Consider the following 19,023-nt stretch of genomic DNA (forward strand, 5'->3'; position numbering starts at 1 on the left):
ACCGCCTCCTGGCAGCGTCTGCCTGTGCCTGCTCCCTCGGGGCAGGAGGGAGTGGCAGGAGGGCCCGGGGCTCTGGTCCCCAGACAGACCAACTTGGTCGTTTCCCAGCTGTGCCTGTTGGCCGGGCCGGCAGGTCCTTCCTGCTGAGCCTCAGCTTCCTGGCGCGCCCGGGGAAGGATGTGCCCACCCCAGGCGCTGTCCGGGTTGAGTGCCTGGCGCTTTGCAGGTGGCAGGGTTGCCTCTTCCGTAGGACCATCCCTGAGGACCGAAGGTGGGTCTCCCGGGTCTGCCCGCGTCTGTCCCAGTGTAGATGCACGTGCCTCTCCTTACGGTCCGGCAGGAAGCCACTGGTTATCGCTTATGAAATGGAAAGTAGGTGGAGGGAAACGTGATGTTCTCATCAGAGTGAGTTTTAGTTGAGGTTCGTCCCACCGCCCGCCCTTGATCTCGGTGCCCGTGCTCCTGACCGTCCGCGCCCGTCCTGCAGGACATGATGCTGATGTCCCTCTCCTGCATGGAGCTGCAGCTGGACCAGTGGCTGCTGACCAAGGGCCGGAGCTCTGCAGGTAGGCCGCCTCCCGTCTTCCGTGAGGGGTGACTCTGGACGCTCAGCGGCCGGGCGGGGGCTGCACTTCTGGGTCAGCTTGTCAGGCCAGGAGAGACCCGGGGTCTCCGAGAAGGGGCCGAACCCTGAGGGAGCCAGCTGCCTGCCTCTGCTACTCAGGATGAGGGGTGTGGCTTCTCCGTTTTCTCAGGTTTCCACCTGACACTTTCCGTGTCCCCGGTCATTGTCCCAGGTGATTGTTCTGACCTGAACCACCACCTGGTAAACAAAGATGTGCCCCAGGTCAGTCTGCCAGTCGAGGGCCTCCAGCCCCAGGGCCTCCATATCCCACCTGGCCGTCTGGCTCTCTGACACCTGCCTCTTGGGGGCTGTGAGGCTCCGAAGGCTCAGGGCTGGAGGCCAGCTTGGGGAGCAGAAGGGCGTCTGGGCCCCGCATGTGAGAGTGACTCCTTCGGCCCTGACGGTTTTTAGTGTCTCCTCGGAACTGCCCTGCGGGTGTGGTGAGCGGCAGGTTCGGACCCGACTTCCCGGGAGCCCACTTCCTGGGGGACCTCCTGCAGCTGTCGTTCGCCTCGTCCCAGCGGGACCTGTTTGAGGATGGCTGGCTGGAGTTCGTGGTGCGCGTGTACTGGTTGAAGGCGCGGTTCCTGGCGCTGCAGGTTGGTCTGTGGTCGGCCGCGTGGGGAGGATGGGCCGGCACCCGGCAGGGAGGGGAGAGAGTTGGCCGCGTGGTGATTGCTGTGTGTGTGCACGTGTGGCACCTGCCTGGGCGCTGGGCTCGGTGCGAGGAGGTGGGATGTTGTGGGGAGCCTGTGCGTCTCAGGAATCCCAGTGCGCCCAGCATCAGGCCGGCCGCAGCGCCGCAGGGGGTCTCGTGGGTCCCTACAGGCCCAGCGGGGTCGCCCTGGAGCCTTGACCCTGTGCTCCTGCTTCCCAAGAGAGCCTGAGTGTGTGCGCAAACGGGAGGGAGTCCCCGCCTGCCTGTGTGAACGCAGCCCGTCTGGAGGGCCCGGGTGGACTGGCTGTCCCGCAGCCCCTTGCGCCCTGCAGCACGCGATGCCTTGCCGTCGGTGCTGGAGCTGGGACAGACCTAGGTCTCGTCCTGGCTCTGCCAGTTTTGCTCGCGATCTGGAACAGATCCTCAGCCTTGCTGCGGTGTCTGGTGTCCTCACCTCCACCGCGAGGGCCACGACGCTCCCCTTGGAGCGGTGGTGTGACGCGTTCGTTCAAGCAGCAGACGCTTACTGAGCCCCAGCCCCTCTGTAGGGGGGTGGCAGGAGCTGGCTGAAACTGCCCTCGTGGTGCCCCTGGTCTGGTGGGCTCAGGGCAGGCCACTGGCACAGCACAGGACGTGTCCTTCCTCTGCCCAGGGAGACATGGAGCAGGCCCTGGAGAACTACGACATCTGCACGGAGATGCTGCAGAGCTCCGCGGCCGCCCGGGCCGCGGGGGCCGAGCAGAGAGACGTCATCATCCGCCTGCCCAACCTTCACAATGACGCTGTCGTCTCCCTGGAGGAGGTGAGTGGGGGGTTTTCCATGGTGTTTTCCGGGTCACATTCCCGATCTGCCCGTGTGGACTAGGAGAGGGGCCCACAGGCTGAGCGGGGCAGGGTGGGGGCCAGGGGGAGGCAGCTGTGGGGCGCAGGGCATCGCTGACGCACAGGCACGCCCCCGATGGCGCGCGCGACGGCTGGGGGCCGGAGCAGGGGCGTGGAGGGCCTGCCGGCAGAAGGGAGACGGATTCTTGCTCAGCTCTCCGGCCTGCGTGTGGCTGCAGCCCCAGCGGGATGAGAGGAAGGGCCCCACAGAAGCAGACCGGCGGTGCGTGGTTCCGGTCCTGTCCTCGCCGTCCGGCCTCCGACCCCACGCCCACAGCCGCCGTCTGTGGCACCTTCATGCTGGCTGGAAACCTTCAGACTCTGGCAGGGTGGTTTCGGGGCCGGGCCATGTGTCCGGCCGGCCTCCTGCGAGGACGGGGTTCTTGGGACCCGTGCTGTGTGCCAGCCTCTGGCCCAGGCCCGCTCGGTCTCTGCAGCCCTGAGCGCCACGGTTCAGGTGTCTGGTTCACTGGCTGCGAGGCTGTCCAGCTGCTTTGGCAGACTCTGGATCCCCTCGGCTTCTGGGGTAGCTGTGTTTTTTCATATGTTTGTTCTTTAAAGACTCGAATGCCTTGACCTTAATAGAGATACTATTTATAAAGTATTTACTTGCTGTAGACACTCCTCGTCTGGGTCTGATAAATGCAAAACCCTGGGCGTGTCCGGGGAGCCCATGAGGGCTTGGTCCTCGAGCCGTGATTCCGGGCCTTTTGCAGATCGACAAGAACCTGAGGTCGCTGGAACGGTGCCAGTCGCTGGAGGAGACGCAGCGACTGTACGAGGCGGGCGACCACCGGGCCGTCGTGCGCCTCCTCCGCCCCACCTTGTGCCCCAGCGGGTGCGAGCGGGCCAAGCACCTGGCGTTCGTGACGTCGGTGCCCGAGAGGCCGGCGCAGCTGCTGCTGCTGCAGGTGTGTGCTGGCCCGGCGCTCGCCCGCCCGCCTTCTGCTCGCCTGGGCTTTCTCTCTGGGGGCTTGGAGGCAGCCCTGGAGGAAGCAGAGAGAGGACGGGAGTAGAATCCTCCCCCTCAGCGCTGGGGAGACCTGGTCAGAAGACGCGGGGGGAGCTGGAAGCTAGGGGTCTGCCGGGCTCCAGGTGAGCCCACACTCCGCGCTGGGCGTCCGAACGGCAGAGGGGGAGGGGCGGGCGCAGCCGCCTGTCTCCTGCTGCTTTTTAAGTTAACTGTTGAGTGCATATAAAAATGGATAAAATGTCTATACAACGTAAAGAATCAAGGAGAGGAAAATAGCCCTTTAGGGTCACGTGACTGAAGAAGAGGCACACGAGTGCGGTCTGTGCGGCCTGTGCGCCCTTTTGGCGTCTTCCGCGCCCCCGTCCGCCGCAGGTGAGCGCCTGCTGAGAGCTGGCCGGCCCCAGCCTCTGCCGGGCTGGGTGGGCGCTCAGCCTCCCCACGCCCTGGCGTCCTGTCTCTGGAGCAGGGATGGTCGTGGTCTGTGCCTCCGAGGCCTGCCGTGGGGGTTCGCGAGCTGGTGTGTGGGCGTCGTGCCTGGTGTGTGGCAGCCCCCCGATGGGTGCCGGCGGCCGTCGCCGTCCTCAGGACGCGTGGAGTCACCCGTGGAGGGCGATGCACAGGGTGTGCTGGGTGGGGCGGGGTGGGCTGCGGCCGGGCCCGTAGATGTGTCATCTCACTGGGGCCTTCTTCCTCAGCCCAGGGAGAGAGCCTAGTCTTCTCCTGGGCTTTTTAAAAATTTTTATTCTTTTATTTTTCTTAACCTTTTTTTTTTTTTTTTTTTGGTTGCACCACGCAGCCCACGGAAACTTAGTTCCTTGACCAGGAATTGAACCCTCATGCACCCCCTGCAGTGGAAGTGCGATGTCTTAACCACTGGGCCGCCAGGAACATCCCCTCCTGGGCTTTCTGAACAGACTTTTTTTTTTTTTTAAATTTTATTTATTTATCTGCTGCATTGGGTCTTTGTTGCTGTGTGGGCTCTCTCTAGTTGTGGCGAGTGGGGGCTACTCTTTGTTGTGGTGCACGCACTTCTCATTGGGGTGGCTTCTCTTGTTGCAGAGCACAGGCTCTAGGCATGCAGGCTTCAGTAGTTGTGGCACGTGGGCTCAGTAGTTGTGGCGCACGGGCTTCGTTGCTCTGCGGCATGTGGGATCCTCCTGGCCCAGGGATCGAACCCGTGCCCCCTGCATTGGCAGGCGGATTCTTAACCACTGTGCCACCAGGGAAGCTCTGAACAGACTTTCTTGAACTGGGAAACAGTTAAGAGGTGTGACCGGGAGCAAGCAGAGGTGAAAGGGGAGGAATGGGGCGAGGAGGAGGGGAGAGGAGGTCAGGCAGGCCCACGCGAGGGCGGGGGACGAGCTGTGACGATCTCTGCGCCCGTGGCTTTGGGGGAGACAGCTGGGTGTGTCGGGGACGGGCCAGCCCAGTGGCTGAGGTGGTCTTGCTCTCTGGCCGGGAGCTCCTGGGCAGGCGGGAGGGCCTGGGGGTGGGGCTGCTGCTGAGGAGGCACCGCGCGGTGCTGAGGCCCGAGGGGAGGCCTGGGCTGAGTGCCAGGGAGGCTGCTGCTTTTTGCTCCGTTTCCTCTTGAGGAGGTGTGTTTTCTTACTGATCTGGAATGCTTTTTATTTACTAGGGATATTAATCTTTTTCTCATCAAATGTTTTTTCCCAGTTTGTTGTCTGCTTTTAAATCACAGCTTGTGTTTTCTTTGATGTACATATGTTTTGAATTTTTAGGTCATCAAATCTCTTAATGTTTTCCAACAGTGGTAGATTGTTCGTTATGCTTAGAAAGCCCTTCTGAGGCTAGAACAGCACGCACCCAGTCTCCGCACACGCAGGCGGGAGCTCGCACAGCGGGCCTGGCAGGGGCCGGGGGGCCCCTGAGGGAACCTGCCCTCCGCAGGGGATGCCTGTGCGCCTTGCTTCTTCCGGCGGTGTTAGGTGTTGGGGCCGTGCTTCGCCTCGCGTTGGTGAGGCGGGCATCTGGCGTGGAACCCCTCTGGGACGTGCGGGGGGCCGGCCTCCCCAGGTAGGTGAGCTGCCTCCGCGTCCTCCAGTGAGGGTGCCGTCTCCCTGGGGTCACGTTGATGCCGAGCCCTGATGACTCTGAGCAGGATGCTTTTGCTGGTCGTTACGTCTTCTAAGTGTGCCTTTCTGGTTTATAGAAGAAGAAGCCTATTGATTTTTGCACGTTGACTTTAAGTCTGGCCACGTCACTGCGCTCCGTTAGTTCTGATGGTTTATTTTGGGTGGATGGTCTCTTGCCACAGTCAGTGGTGATCTGCTGTCCTCACTCGTGGGCAGTTATTCTTTTGGTTTTTAGCTCTTTCTGCTCTTGAGCACTGGGGATCACGTCATGTTAGAGTGATGCTGGCCGGTCCTTGTCTTGTTGCTGACGTCCCGGTGCCCGCGCCCTGTGCCTCTTCTGACCAGGAGGGTTGGCTCCGGCCTGTGGCCTCACCTCTGCCCTCGTGGGCTCCGTCACACCTTAGCTGCTCCTGCTTGCTGCTGGTTTTCCCTGAAGAAGCACAGGCACCATTATCCCGGCCACTAGGGCTTTTAAGTCGGGGGTGGTTTTGGTCTGTGTTCGGATGGGTTTCTGCCCCCACGCCTGTCTGTCCCCCGGGGGGCGGTCGCGGTGGGTGAGCCTGCCGTGCCTGCGCTGGGCTCCGGGGCCGGCGTGGTGAGCGCGTCCTCCCGCCCGCAGGACTCCTTGCTCCGGCTGGAGGACCACCGGCAGTGCTTCGAGTGCTCCGACGTGGCCCTCCACGAGGCGGTGCAGCAGATGGTCGGTGCCACCGAGGCTGCTGCCAAGGAGGAGTGGGTGGCCACGGTGAGCCAGCTGCTGCTGGGCCTGGAGCAGGCGCTCGCAGCAGATGGCAGTGGCAGCCTCCTGAGGGACTCATCCTCCGCCACCGGCCTCTCCCGGCTCACCAGCAACCTCATCCAGGTATCCTGCCCGCCCACAGACTGGCCGGCCCGAGGGTGCAGCGGGGGGAGCGGGCCTGCTGTGACGCCGCCCCGTTCCCAGGTCATCGACTGCAGCATGGCCGTGCAGGAGGAGCCCAAGGAGCCCCACGTGTCCTCGGTGCTGCCCTGGATCATCCTGCACCGGGTCATCCGGCAGGAGGAGGACGCCTTCCGCCCCCTGTGCCACCAGCAGCACCTCCGGAGCCCGGCAGACGAAGGTGCGGGCACGCCCTCTGGCGGGGGTGGCCCTGGGCCTGCTGTCCTTGCCCCAGGGCCCTGGGGCCCCACGCGGGCACCGTGAGGGGCGTGGGCTCCGGTGGCAGATGTTTCGTGGAGGCAGAGGCCCCCCACCGTGTGGTGGGGCGGGGCCGTGGCCTGTGAAGCGTCTCACATCAGGCGCCTGTGGTGAGCTCCCGGAGGGGTGGGCCTGCTCTGGGAGCCTCGTGCCGTCCCCGCATGGCCCGCGGCCCCTCCTGGTGTGGGCCCAGGCGGCCGGGCCGCGGGCAGCTGGAGGGCGGCGTGGGGCAAGCGGGCACAGGTTCCATTTCTTGGCTGTGTGACCTTGGGCCAGTCAGGCGACCCCCCAGCCTCTGTCACCCTGTCCCCTCTGGGGATGGTGGCACCTGTCTCAGGGTTGTTCGAGGACAAATGGGGCAGTAAAGCCATCGTTGCCACGGCAGGTCAGTGCCGGCATGAGGGAGGCTGGTGCCGCGGGCAGGGCCGCAGGGGCGAGCCAGGGCGCGTTGTGGACACGGCACTCGAGCCGGGTCAGCGCAGGGGTGGGAATGTGGTCAGTGGGAGAAATCACGTGACGACATCAAAGCAACGGCTGCATGACACATCAGCAAAGAGTGTCTGTAACTCCACCAAATGGACTTTTCTCCTTTGGTTTTCTTGCATTTTTAGTCTAAACTTGGCCACTGTACACAAACTTTTTATATAGCTATGGTTACAATACATGTATTTATGTGTTTATTCAACAAGCTTAACACTGAATTTATCGGGGGGGGGGTTTCCTCAGTCCTTTGACGAATCAGCGAAGTGCACAGGCCGCGACGTCGGCTGTGCTGCTGTGCCCATGGTGCCCGCGCGAGCACGCCTTCCTTCCACACGCGCTCTCGCTCCAAGTGCTTCCCTCCACAGATGTCTGTCCGCTGCTCTCTGCCTGTCAGGCCTCCTGGATGAGAGCCTCTGGCCCTGCTGGGTTCACAGCGGGGGAGACCGACGGGACGTCAGCAGTGCCACACCTGAGGCCTGACGGGCGTGGGCTGAGGGCTGCGGGGACTGGGGCGACGGGCAGCTGGGCAGGGACCCGGGAGAGCGAGCCGTGTGGCCGGACTTGGGAAGGAGCCAGACAGAGAAGAGCTTTCGCCCCGTGTGTAAGCCGCGTGGCTTTGTTCTGCTGTCTTTGCCATGCTGGGGAGAGGTGCCCTGCTTTGCCCAACCCTCAGGATGGTGGCGGTGTTTCTTACGGGTCATTCTTTTGTTTTCGGTGCTAAAAGCTTTTCTTTTTTTTTTTAAGCTCTTTATTGGAATATAATTGCTTTACACTGTTGTGCCAGTTTTTTCTGTACAACAAAGTGAATCTGCTGTATTTATACATATATCCCCATATCCCCTCCCTCCCACAACTCCTTCCCGCCCTCCCTGTCCTGGCCCTCTAAATCATCACCAGTCGTCGAGTTGATCTCCCTGTGTCACACAGCAGCTCCCCACTAGCTATCTGGTTTACCTTTGGTAGTGTATATATGTCAGTGCTACTCTCTCATTTCGTCCCAGCTTCCCCTTCACCCCCCACCCCGTGTCCTCAAGTCCGTTCTCTACATCTGCATCTTTATTCCTGCCCTGTCACTGGGTTCATCAGTACCATTTTTTAGATTCCATATATATGAGTTAGCGTACGGTATTTGTTTTTCTCTCTCTGGCTTACTTCGCTCTGTATGAGAGTCTCTAGGTCCATCCACCTCACTACAGATAACTCAGTTTCATCCCTTTTTGCAGCTGAGTGATACTCCCTTGTATACGTGTGCCCCGTCTTCGTCCGTCTGTGGACGGGCATGGGCCACGAGTCAGCACCGTGTGCACACCTGTGTGCTTCTGCTGACTGTGTTGCTGTGGGTACACCTCGAGGATGGTATCTTTAGGGCTCCTGACAAGCAGCACCTCTGTGTTTTCCAGAACAGTTTCAGTGGTTACACCTATACATGTGTGCTGTTTTTCTTCTAAAAATAATACAGAGAGACTTCTGGATGAAGAGTCTTCTCTTAATTAATTAGGCAAACACAATATATTTTTAAAAACTGCCAGTGAGCAAGCAAGGGAAGGAGGACAGTGTGAGGCCATAAACTTCAAAAGGGTGGGCTGGGGAAACAACGATCCTGGTGGACGGGCTGCCGGTGTGGCCTGTCCCCTCCTGCACCCCGAGGAGGAGGACCGAGGGGAGCGGGTGAGTGGACAGAATCCTCTGTTCTTTAGAGAGTGGGCTGGCGGGCTGCGCCCTGGGTTGCCCTAGGCCTTGGCAGAGGCAGGAAGTGGGGGGAGGGGGGCGGGATGCTGGCCGGCAGTGAGGGGCTGGTGTGGTGTGTTGTCGAGTGCCGAGTTCCCTGGAGCAGATGCTGGGACGGTTCATCAGGGCTCTCGACTTGTGAAAGGCAGCAGGAAGCAGGAGGGAGGGTGGGGTGCGTCCTGACGCGACCTCGGCCCCCCGCGGGGGCTCCGCAGCACGTCAGGCGGGGGAAGCCAGGCCTCTGCCCTCCCGTCTCGTTCCGTCACTGGACGTGGCTCCCGCGGCTGCAGCCGCGCTGAAGCAACTGCCGGCCGGGCTGTCTGCCGGTCGCCCTGCTCTCCCCCGGCAGCCATCCTACCTTTAGGGGGTCTTCGAAGAGAGGACAAAACCCAGGTCCCCCAGCGCGGACTGACACAGCCCTGGTCGAGCGAGCTCCCTTCTCCTCCCTCTGTAGACACAGGCTGCGGAAAGCAATTGAGAGCAGCACCTGCTGTGACCTCACAGATGTGAGGAAGGGCAGGTTGGTCTCCTTTGTGGGAGACGCTGCAGAAAATTCCTCCGTTGTGATTGCAGCACTCCCGTGGTCCGAGAAGCCACTCTGGCCGACCGTGAGCAGGATAGAGGGAGGTGACGTGGCGGGTGTGCCGACAGGTCTGGACCATCCCCACCCCCCACCCCGCATCGGGGACAGGAAGGGGAGAAAGAACACGCCATGCAAGAGACAGGTGAACTCGGCCTGGAAGAAAGCAGACACTGAGGAACAGAGGCAGCGGCCTGGGGGTGATTGGCCCAAGGGAATCATTTGTTGAAATTTCTAAGACAATAAGTGGAATGAAATGAAAAGGAAAATTGCAGAACTAAGGGAAAACGCTGCAGCCCACATCTCACCGTCATATACTGATAACCCAAAACAGTGAGGAGCAGTGAATACGGGTGGAGCTGCAGGAGGCGGGTCAAGAGCTAACAGCACTGGACAGACAGTGGCAGATGTGGAGGACAAAGGTGGTCCAGGGTGAGGGTGAACGGGGCCTCTGATGGCAGCAGTGAACCGTGTGTCACGTACAGGAAGTTCTCTGAATTGTCATAAACGCTGAATCGGCAGGTTCCAAGTATACAGTGCATACCAAGAAAAGCTGATACACAACAGTCTACATCAAGATACATCCTGGTGAAGGATCTTCTTGAAGGATAAAGACTTGTTCAGTTTCCAAAGTGAAAAAGCAACGTATCTTCTTGGAACAAAGAAAGAGGCTCACTTCCGATTTCTCCCTGGCAGCGCTGGGGCGACGTCCACGTGTCTGCTCGGTTCTCAGGGCAGGAGGGTGTGGGCCGAGGCATCTAGCCAGGTCGTTTGTAATTACGGTGGATCCCAGCTCCTGCTTCGAAGCGCGGCTGGAGGGTGAAGTCCGTAAAGCAACGTGAGTCAGGGTGGAAGAGCCACGGGAAAGAGCTTGCAGTGGGCACCAGAGGCACGGAGACGCGGAGTCGGGGGAGAGCAGGCGGGCCGAGGACGGCCGCCGGGCAGTGTTGCCGCCCTGCTGCCCTGGCTGAGCTGTGCACGGCAGGTGGGGAGCTGGGGAGGGAGGAAGAGGGTACCACAGCGCCGTCGCCGGCCTGGGGTCACGCTCACGGGATGCTGTGGAAAATGGAAATGGGCTTAAGAGACCCACAACAATCGGACTGGCTCGAACGGAATGATTTTCTGACTTCTCTCAAGCCATACTTTTCAAGGCTTTTTGGCTGGGACTGACCAATAATAAAAGTACAAAGCAAATTTCGTGAAAGAACCCTGATTCTGCTGGGCATTATTTCCTCTAGTGCTTTCTGTCCTAATCCTCTTAAAACATGTTAGTTACAAGACCACAATGGGTCATGGCTCAGAGTTTCAAACACACCGAGGGATCTTGAAGGAACTACTCATAGTTCTAGTGGTGAACAAACATCTAACTGAGATTCGGTCTTTTTTTTCCTTCTGTGATAAGCAGACCTAAATATAGGCATTTTTAAGTTAAGCCACGGTGTGTGTCGTGTGGGTTCCACAGTTGTAGATGACGTCCCTCTCTCTTTCAAAGTGTCTCACACGCACGTAGAAAGATGTCTCCGGTGATGTTCACCACATGCCGGCCCTGGTTGTCTGCGGGGGCGGCTGCTGCTTGGGGCGGCACCATGCCCGCCCTGTACGGTCCTGTGTGAGCCGAATTGTTTTCGGATAGCCATGTACTGCTTTAGTAAAGCCAGGCACGTCGTTTCTGATTTCAAAAGACAAAAAGATGAAGGGGGGGGGGCGCTCCGTGGCTCCTTGGTGAAGACGGTGGGGCGGGGCGGGGGCGCTCCCGGCCGCCCTGACGCCTCTGTTGCCTGCTCTTTCCCCAGGGACGGCCGAGCCGCCCGTACCCCCCTCCTCCCTCGTGCTGCTCAGCACGGCCCACGAGTACCTGGGCCGCAGGGCGTGGTGCTGCAACTCCGACGGGGCCCTGCTGCGATTCTACGTAAGTGCCGCAGGGGCCGCTGGGGCGCGCCTGCCCTTCCCTGGCCCTCCTCACCCCGGTCCAGAGTGCCTGCGCTCCTGCCCTTCCCGGCGTTCTCCCGCGCTCTTTCCCTCTCTGCCGCCTGCTCTCGGAGTAAGATTTAAACCACGGACTCTTCTTCAAGTGATGACAGCTTCATTTAGGTTTTCTCTTCCAGAATCAGTTCTGTTTTGGGATAGTGTCCACATAAGCCCAAAGTTGTTCGCAGTGTTTCCTTCCGGTTTTAAGTCTCTGTAGCACCTCCAGTTATGCCCCCTTTCTCGTTGCTAAATTCTTTTATTTATGCTTCATCTCCCTTTTTTGAAAAACCAGTCATTCTTGAGGTTTATCGAAATTCGTTTTTTCAAACTACCAGCTGTTGGTTTATTGATCTGTTTTTTCTTTGCTTTCTGTAATATTTATTATCTTTGACTCTCTTCGGATTTGCTTTGTGTTTTTTTCTAACTTACTGAAGTAAATGCTTATTTTAGTGATGACTTTCTAATATGTGTTGAAGATTATGTTTTCCCCAAGCACATTTTTAGCTGCGTGCCAGAAGCGTTGATATTTGCTGTCTTCATGTAACTGATTTCTAATTTTATTGAATTATGTTCAGAGGATGTGGTCTGTACCATGCCTAGTCTTTGGTATTTGTCGAGACTTGCTTTTTGTGTAGTTTTGGTAAAAATACGAGGGACGCTTGAAAAGAGCAAACGTTTGCTGATAGCTGGGCATCACAGCAGCCGCTGCCCTGGCCTCCGTGGGCTCCCCAGTTCACTGTCACTCCCTTCCTCGGAGACCCTCACTAGCGTCTGCCTGCCGGGGGTTCCCAGCAGGATTTGTCACCCGACGTTGTAGCTCTTCAGTTCACACTCCTCCGTGGGAGTCTGAGCTTCACGAGGGCAGGGGCAGCGTCTCGCTGTGCCCAGCGTGAGCGGGTGCTCAGTGGGTGTGTGGGGGGCAGGTGAGTGTCTGGGTGAGCACGTGTCGCTAGGAGCTGCCTGGGGTGCTGGGAGGGCGGCTGCCGGCCCGCCCCCAGGCGCCTCTTCTTGCCCGCCCGCACCTAGGTGCGCGTGCTCCAGAAGGAGCTTGCCGCGTCCACCTCCGAGGACACGCACCCGTACAAGGAGGAGCTGGAGACAGCTTTGGAGCAGTGCTTCTACTGCCTGTACAGCTACCCCAGCAAGAAGAGCAAGGCCAGGTACCTGGAGGAGCACTCCGCCCAGCAGGTGAGGGCGCCCTGGGGGCGGGGCTGCCCGGGGGTCGGATGGGCTGCGTCAGGTGGACGAGTCCCATCAAAGGAGCGGTCCTTCCTTGCAAGAACTAGTTTCATAAATGTTGACTAATCACTCAGAAATGCAGCACGGCAGTTTTCAGTAGCTTTTCCCCCCAGTTTGGGTAATTGCTTAGAGCGTTTCCATTTCTTCGGTGTTCACTTTTCAGACTGCTAGCGGGTGTGTTATCTCATGGCTCCTGAACACGGTCCGTTACCTTTGGATCTGAGGGAGTCCATCCCCTAAGTGTGTGCTCCTCTGGGCAGGGTCCCGCCATGACCTCCACGGTGTGCAGACCCACCCTGGTCGGACCAAGGGCTTCATCGGTGTTTGGCAGCCAGGTGACCTGCCCTCTGGCGTGGCCACGTGGACTCACAGAGCGAGCCCTCAGTTCTGGCGTTTGTCTCTATAAGGACCGGGCTTGTGCTGGTTCACTTTTCTGTGCGTCACACGCTTGCGTGTGGGGTTGCCTGTGGGAGCCGTCCTCAGCGCTCCAGCGTACCGCAGCCTCGTCTGCATCAGACAGCGAGCGTTTCCGTGGAAGGACGCTCCCCCGTGCGCCACCTGGACCGCACTATGGCCTGCCTCTGTCTTCTTTCAGGTGGACCTGATATGGGAAGATGCCCTGTTCATGTTTGAGTACTTTAAGCCCAAGACCCTTCCTGAGTTTGACAGCTACAAGACCAGCACGGTGTCTGCTGACCTGGCCAACCTCCTGAAGAGAATCGCCACCATTGTGCCCCGCACGGAGCGGCCCGCCCTGAGCCTGGACAGAGTCTCCGCCTACATCGAGGGCACGTCTGCCGAGGTAGGGGCCAGCGTGCTGGCCACGGCCCGTCCCTTCCGTCGCTGCCGCCGTCTGTGCGCGTCGGCTCCTCCCCTCCGCACCAGCCGGCGGGGCCCTGGCGGGGAAGGGTCTGGCCACACCCGCGTCCCTGGCTCCGCGTCCCCTCACCCGTGCCCTCTGGCCTGCCAGGTGCCCTGCCTCCCGGAAGGCGCCGACCCCTCCCCTCCGGTGGTGAATGAGCTCTACTACCTCCTGGCCGACTACCATTTCAAAAACAAGGAGCAGTCCAAGGCCGTCAAGTTCTACATGCACGACATCTGCGTCTGCCCCAACAGGTCAGCTGTCGGGCGCCCGGCAGACTGGCTGCGGGAGGGCTGGGGATGCGAGCCTTTTCTGCTGGTCACCGCGCCCGGGAGGGCCAGGCTCGAAAGGAGGCCGCTGTCTGCGGGTGACCTGTGTCGGAAGGGCCTAGAGTGACCCCGTAGGCACCTTCCTGGGAGCTGTCAGGAACGGAGCTCTGCCTCGCCTGGGCCCACCTGGCCGCGGGGGCAGGGTTGGGGTCTGGGTGGAGAAGCACGACCCCTACCGCTGTGGGAGAGGCTCTCTCGCATCTGGCGTGCAGGCAGGGGGCCGTGTGGTGGTGGCCCTGGCTGTCCTCCGTGGGTCGCCGTGGCCCGGGGTGGCAGATGAGGGCTGCGCTCAGGCTGGCTGAGTGCTCACCCTCTGCCGCCGTGTCTGAACGTGACGGTGACGACACCCGCCTGTCCAAGGCGGTGGGGAGCCTGGCTCCTGGCGGCACCCAGAGCAGCGTTTCAAGTCTTTGTGACAACGTGTCTGTGTTCTGCGTGCTTGTATTTGCGACCGGAGATGGTGGTTCCGTCTTGGCCTCGTGCAGGCGTGTGGGCACCTGCGTGGTGTGGAAGGAGCTGGCCCTGGGGGAAGTGTCTCTGACCATTCCCGCCCCGCTCTCTCCCAGGCCCCACCCCAGGGGGACGGGCCCTGCGGACCCCTCCTAGCGGGGGTGCTGCACTGTCCTCTCGGGTGTGTCCTGCTCCCCGAGGCCTGGGCGCCTGGAGAGCGGTGGACGTGCCTGGAAGCTTGGTGAGCCGCCCGGTTTCCCCTGCCCTTGCGCAGCCCGGCTTTGCCAGGGGCCAGCTGTGACGTTCCTGCTGCAGTGGGGGAAGACTTGGTGCCCTGCGGAGGGTAGCGCACCTGTGTGGTTGCTGCCTCTTCTGTTCTCTGCTAGAGAATTCCAGACTCTCTTGAAGGCCCAGAAATGGTCTTGGTGCCTCAGAGAGGCTCCTGCATTCTCACCAGCAGTTTCTCTGGGGTGGTCTCAGAAGGATGGGCTCTCAACCATCACGGGGTCGCCTCGCTGGCTGTCTTGCTGCTGGGGCCTGAGCTGGAGCCAGCAGTGGGGAGGGGGTGGGCCCCGCGGGTTGGGTCTCGTCAGCTGCTTCAGACCCACCCAGGGGTCGGCTCATGGGTCACACCCTCCGCGCAGTGGGAAACCCCTCTCGATCAAGCGAGTCAGGCTTTACGAGCTTAGCAGGTCCTTCATGAGAAGCAGGCCAGTCACTGGAGTTTAAGAAGAGGCCACCAGGGCCCGTGGGGAGAAAGCACGAGCCCCAGGTACAGGGGGCTCTCCTGCCCTCGAGGCCCCGCGTCCGGTGCCCAGGAAGCCAGACGTGTGTGCACACTGAGTTCCGAGGCTCCGAGTGAGTGCTCACCTTCTAGGGAGACGTCAGGGTTGGTGGTGGTTTTTAGGGCCTTTCCGACGGTCTGCTTGTGACCACTCAGAAATGCCACACGGGGTCCTGAGGGGAGGATTCACGGTCTCACTTGAGGTAGACGAGACCAGGCCTGCACAGAAGGGACCAGCTGGGCGTCAAGGTGTGAGCAGGCCCGGCTGCTCTCTCAGCCTCCGCCGCCCCTGCAGGGAGGGAATCTCTCCGGGGTTGTGGAAGGGTGGGGTCTTCCCAGGTCTGTCCAGCCCCTGAGCTCAGGTCCTTAAGGCCAGAGTGTCACTGGACCAGCGCTCTGGGCCCCTGCCCAGCAGGTGTGAGCCGGTAGAAGCTGGGTGGCAGGGGTCTCAGGGGTCTGGGCTGCCCTGTGCTGCTGGTCAGAACAGCTTGGGTCATGAGGTTATGCCTGCGGAGCCTTTCCTCCCCTCAGAGCCGTCCTGGGGGGAATGTCTCCAGGCAGGGGAGGGGAGGGAGGCAGGGTGCCGGGGCCTGGCCGTGCCGGCAGTGATGCTCGCAGGCTGATGCCTGGGTGCCACGAGGGGCTGGGTGACTTGCGTCCCATGCTCTTCTCTGGGTGCGGGTCTGCGGGCTGTGTTTCCTGGCTCAGGGATGTCCGCGGGGGTGGAGTTCGTGCATCTGGGGTTGGCCCCATGTGCCCGCAGGCACTGCACCTGCAGGGCGGCGAGGGCGGCGGCATGTTGAGCTGGGCTGTGTCATGACCACAGGTTCGACTCCTGGGCGGGCATGGCCCTGGCCCGGGCCAGCCGCATTCAGGACAAGCTGAACTCCAACGAGCTGAAGAGCGACGGGCCCATCTGGAAGCACGCCACGCCCGTGCTGAGCTGCTTCCGGCGGGCGCTGGAGATCGACAGCTCCAACCTGTCCCTGTGGATCGAGTTTGGCACCATGTCCTACGCTCTGCACTCCTTCGCCTCCCGCCAGCTGAAGCAGTGGAAGCCCGAGCTGCCCCCGGAGCTCGTGCAGCAGGTGAGGGGTGGGGGCGACCGCCGTCCTGTGGTCGGCAGGCGCCAGCGTGGTCCCTGGTCTCTGGACGCTGGTCTGGGGTGGGTGAGTCCAGGGCCAGGCTCCCGTGAGCGCCGGTCAGCCCCCGGTTTCAGGGCCGTGGAGAAGCTGCTGTCTCTCCCCTGTTCCCTCAGAGGAGCTTGTTGAGTCCTGGTACAGTGCTTCACGCTGTGCTGGGACGTTTGAAGCCCTCTTTGGGGAAGGGGTTGGGGATGGTCCCCTAGTGTGGATGCCAGGTGTCTGGCCTGAGGTCTGTGCGCTGCAGGGGCTCCCGGGCTCCTGGAAGGGGACGTGAAGGCGCCACATGGCGTGTCCCGGCAGGCGTGGCAGCAGGACACGGCGCGTCTCGTTGCAGATGGAAGAGCGGCGAGACAGCATGCTGGAGACCGCCAGGCACTGTTTCACGTCGGCGGCGCGCTGCGAGGGCGACGGGGACGAGGAGGAGTGGCTCATCCACTACATGCTGGGCAAGGTGGCCGAGAAGCAGCAGCGGCCGCCCGCCGTGTACCTGCGGCACTACCAGCAGGCCGGCCGCTGCCTGCACGAGGAGGCGGCCCGCTACCCCAAGAAGATCCACTACCACAACCCGCCCGAGCTGGCCATGGAGGCCCTGGAGGTGACGCCGTGCCAGCCCCGGGCGGGCAGCCAGGGCGGGGGCGGGCCGGTCGCACTGCCTCCCCGGGGATGGGGCGCACGGTCCCGGGGACCCCGCCCCGCAGACCGCTGGAGGCTTCCGTGGGCAGGTCCGTCACACTGGCCTCTCCTCTCTCTCGCTGAGGGGCGCTCACCACCCTTTCTGGGGGCGGCGGCGTGCGCACGTGGCGTCCTGGCTCCGGGGCGCTCCAGCCTGCAGACTGCTCCCCGGGTGCACGGGAGAGCCCCCAGGCCGCAGGCCCCGGGACGCCCGGTTCAGGGCCTTGGGTGTGGGCTGCTGGAGCTGCGTCTGTGGTCCCTGGTGTCTGTCTCGCGCCTTCGCGGGCGCCCACGCAGCCTCCTGAGGCGGCGCCGAGGACACGGCGCGGGTGTGGTGGTGCGGGCTTCCCGAGGCCCCGGACTTGTCAGCGCCGCCCCTCCTCAGGCTGTGTGTCTGCCCCCGCTGAGCCCCTGCCCAGAAAGCTGCGTGACGTTGGGGGCAGGATCTGCTTGCTTACGCCTTATTTGCATTTAGATTTTTTTCCTGTCTATTAAATTAACACATACGAATGGTTAAGAAAAATGTAAGAATTGAGTCATTCGGAAGTGTTTGAACTGAGATGTTGAAGACCCCAGGGATCCTAGTTCCCCAGCCGCAGCAGTCCATGTGGACAGTCTGGCCACGTCCTTGTCTTTCTACTTATCTGTCTCCTGTTAACATGTAAACACACAGTAATGTCTTCTTACCATATTCTGACGTGTCCTCCTCATTGCACAGGACATAGGGGAAGGAGCTGGGGCTTCCGTCCTGTCCTCGTGCCCCTCACCTGCCTGGGCACCCTGCCCCTTCTTTGTGGGTGTGGCCTCTCCTCCACTCCCTCCGTGGCCTCTCACGTGTAGCAGGGAGCGCCGTTTTTTTGGGGGTTTTTTTGTCTTTTTTTTTTTTTTTTTTTTTGGCCTCACTGTGGGGCTTGTAATCTCAGTTCCCCAACCAGGGATTGAACCTGGGCCACAGCGGTGAAAGCACCGAGTCCTAACCGTTCGGCTACCAGGGGTGTCCCAGGAACACGTCTCCGAGCCCTTCCCAGGGTCACGTAGCGTTAGCTCAGTAACGTCCTGTGCCTGGAAGCGTGTGCTTGTCTGCGAGCCTCGTGAGCAAGCCAAGCCGTGATGGACGTGCGGGAGTGCCGGGGCCCCGGGGCTCCTTGTGGGCTGTGGAAGGCGGCCTCCTGGCCCGTGCTTCGCGCCAGCGTCCTGGTCGCTGTCCTCACAGCCCAGGCCCCACGTCCTCCCCCATCTCATTTCTTCCATGCTGTCCACGCGGCCCAGGAGCCCATCCTTGGAGGGACTCCCACTTGGGACGTGAGAGGGTTGAGGCCCAGAGGAGTGGCTGGTGTGCCCTGAGGCCGCGGCAGGAGGGCAGTCAGCCCGCTCAGCCCGGGCTCTCCCACCCTCCGGAGAACAGCCGCTCTCTTTTTCCTGCATGTATTTTCCTGGGACCTTTTGGCGTCTGCTGCTGTCTGGTGGAACCCGTGAGCAGGCAGGGTGCTGGCCCCGCAGGGCCCAGGCCCTTCCGGATGAGGGGCCGCGGCCGCCCTCCCAGCACACCATCGCGGCTCTCCGGCTCTCGCTCAGCTGGACCGTGTGTCTGTCTTGCTTTAAAAGTGGCCTTTCTCTGGAAGAGTTTAACCTTGCCTGGGAGAAAATTCTCCTCTGTTGTTGAGCCTTCATTCAAAATCCTTCACCTGCTGTTCGGGTGACCTTTGCCAGTGGGACGCGTGGCCCTTCTCCAAGTGTGGCTATCTGGGCACATGTAGGTGCCCCACACCTAACAGTGGGCTTTCTGGGCCGGCTTCTCTGGAGCTCACGGATTGGCTGGTGGTGGCGGGGCTCTGGGTGTGGGCCCCTCTGTCTGGGATGCTCCCTTGAGAGTCTGGCCTGGGCTGGACCACCAGGTGTCTCACCACAGGGGGTTCTTGGCCGATGTCTCTCTAGAACTGCCTCTGGGTGAGGAGAGGCTGCCTAATCGGGGCCTGTGGCCACAGCAGCCCTCGTGGCACCCATTGTGCTGTCTGTGGGAGCCGTGTGGCCCCCACACGTGGGGGGGGACGGTCAGGCCCAGTCGCCTGTGGTGTGTGACCCTTCCTGCGGGCAGTGAGGGCCCCGGGCTCTCCTGGCTGGGGGCCTGGACCACGGGCCTCACGCGGGTGAGTGGACGCGTGTGGTGGGGACGGAGGGAAGGCGGGAAGGCCCAGGCCCGACGGCCGCAGCACCGCCCACCCACCTCTGTCCTCGGGGCAGCCCCAGGAGGGGGACACAGACGGAGGTCCCGCTACCCGTGTGCAGGCACTGTCCACTCTGCGTGGTGCCAGGAGGGGGCCGCGGGTGCGGGGCCGGAGACTGTGCCGGGTCAACAGCCCGGGGGCGGGGGCGGG

The 19,023-nt window shown here is 61.5% G+C and overlaps 1 protein-coding gene across 6 annotated transcripts in view; it reads left to right on the plus strand.

Moving 5' to 3' along the window:
• The window catches only part of CABIN1 (calcineurin binding protein 1), a 98,299-nt gene that overhangs the window by 21,646 nt on the left and 57,630 nt on the right, over nucleotides 1-19,023 (plus strand). For all 6 annotated transcript variants that reach the window (XM_057744778.1, XM_057744777.1, XM_057744781.1 and 3 more), the window contains exons 14-25: nucleotides 488-566; nucleotides 1,037-1,224; nucleotides 1,936-2,085; nucleotides 2,882-3,076; nucleotides 5,851-6,093; nucleotides 6,175-6,331; nucleotides 10,993-11,108; nucleotides 12,194-12,355; nucleotides 13,002-13,208; nucleotides 13,377-13,522; nucleotides 15,658-15,919; nucleotides 16,311-16,571. In XM_057744778.1, the coding sequence (XP_057600761.1) occupies nucleotides 488-566; nucleotides 1,037-1,224; nucleotides 1,936-2,085; nucleotides 2,882-3,076; nucleotides 5,851-6,093; nucleotides 6,175-6,331; nucleotides 10,993-11,108; nucleotides 12,194-12,355; nucleotides 13,002-13,208; nucleotides 13,377-13,522; nucleotides 15,658-15,919; nucleotides 16,311-16,571 (2,166 nt within the window). The remainder of the gene's footprint in view (nucleotides 1-487; nucleotides 567-1,036; nucleotides 1,225-1,935; nucleotides 2,086-2,881; nucleotides 3,077-5,850; nucleotides 6,094-6,174; nucleotides 6,332-10,992; nucleotides 11,109-12,193; nucleotides 12,356-13,001; nucleotides 13,209-13,376; nucleotides 13,523-15,657; nucleotides 15,920-16,310; nucleotides 16,572-19,023) is intronic.

The sequence above is a fragment of the Hippopotamus amphibius genome, chromosome 8 (assembly GCF_030028045.1).
Source record: "Hippopotamus amphibius kiboko isolate mHipAmp2 chromosome 8, mHipAmp2.hap2, whole genome shotgun sequence".
Taxonomy (NCBI): Eukaryota; Metazoa; Chordata; class Mammalia; order Artiodactyla; family Hippopotamidae; genus Hippopotamus; species Hippopotamus amphibius.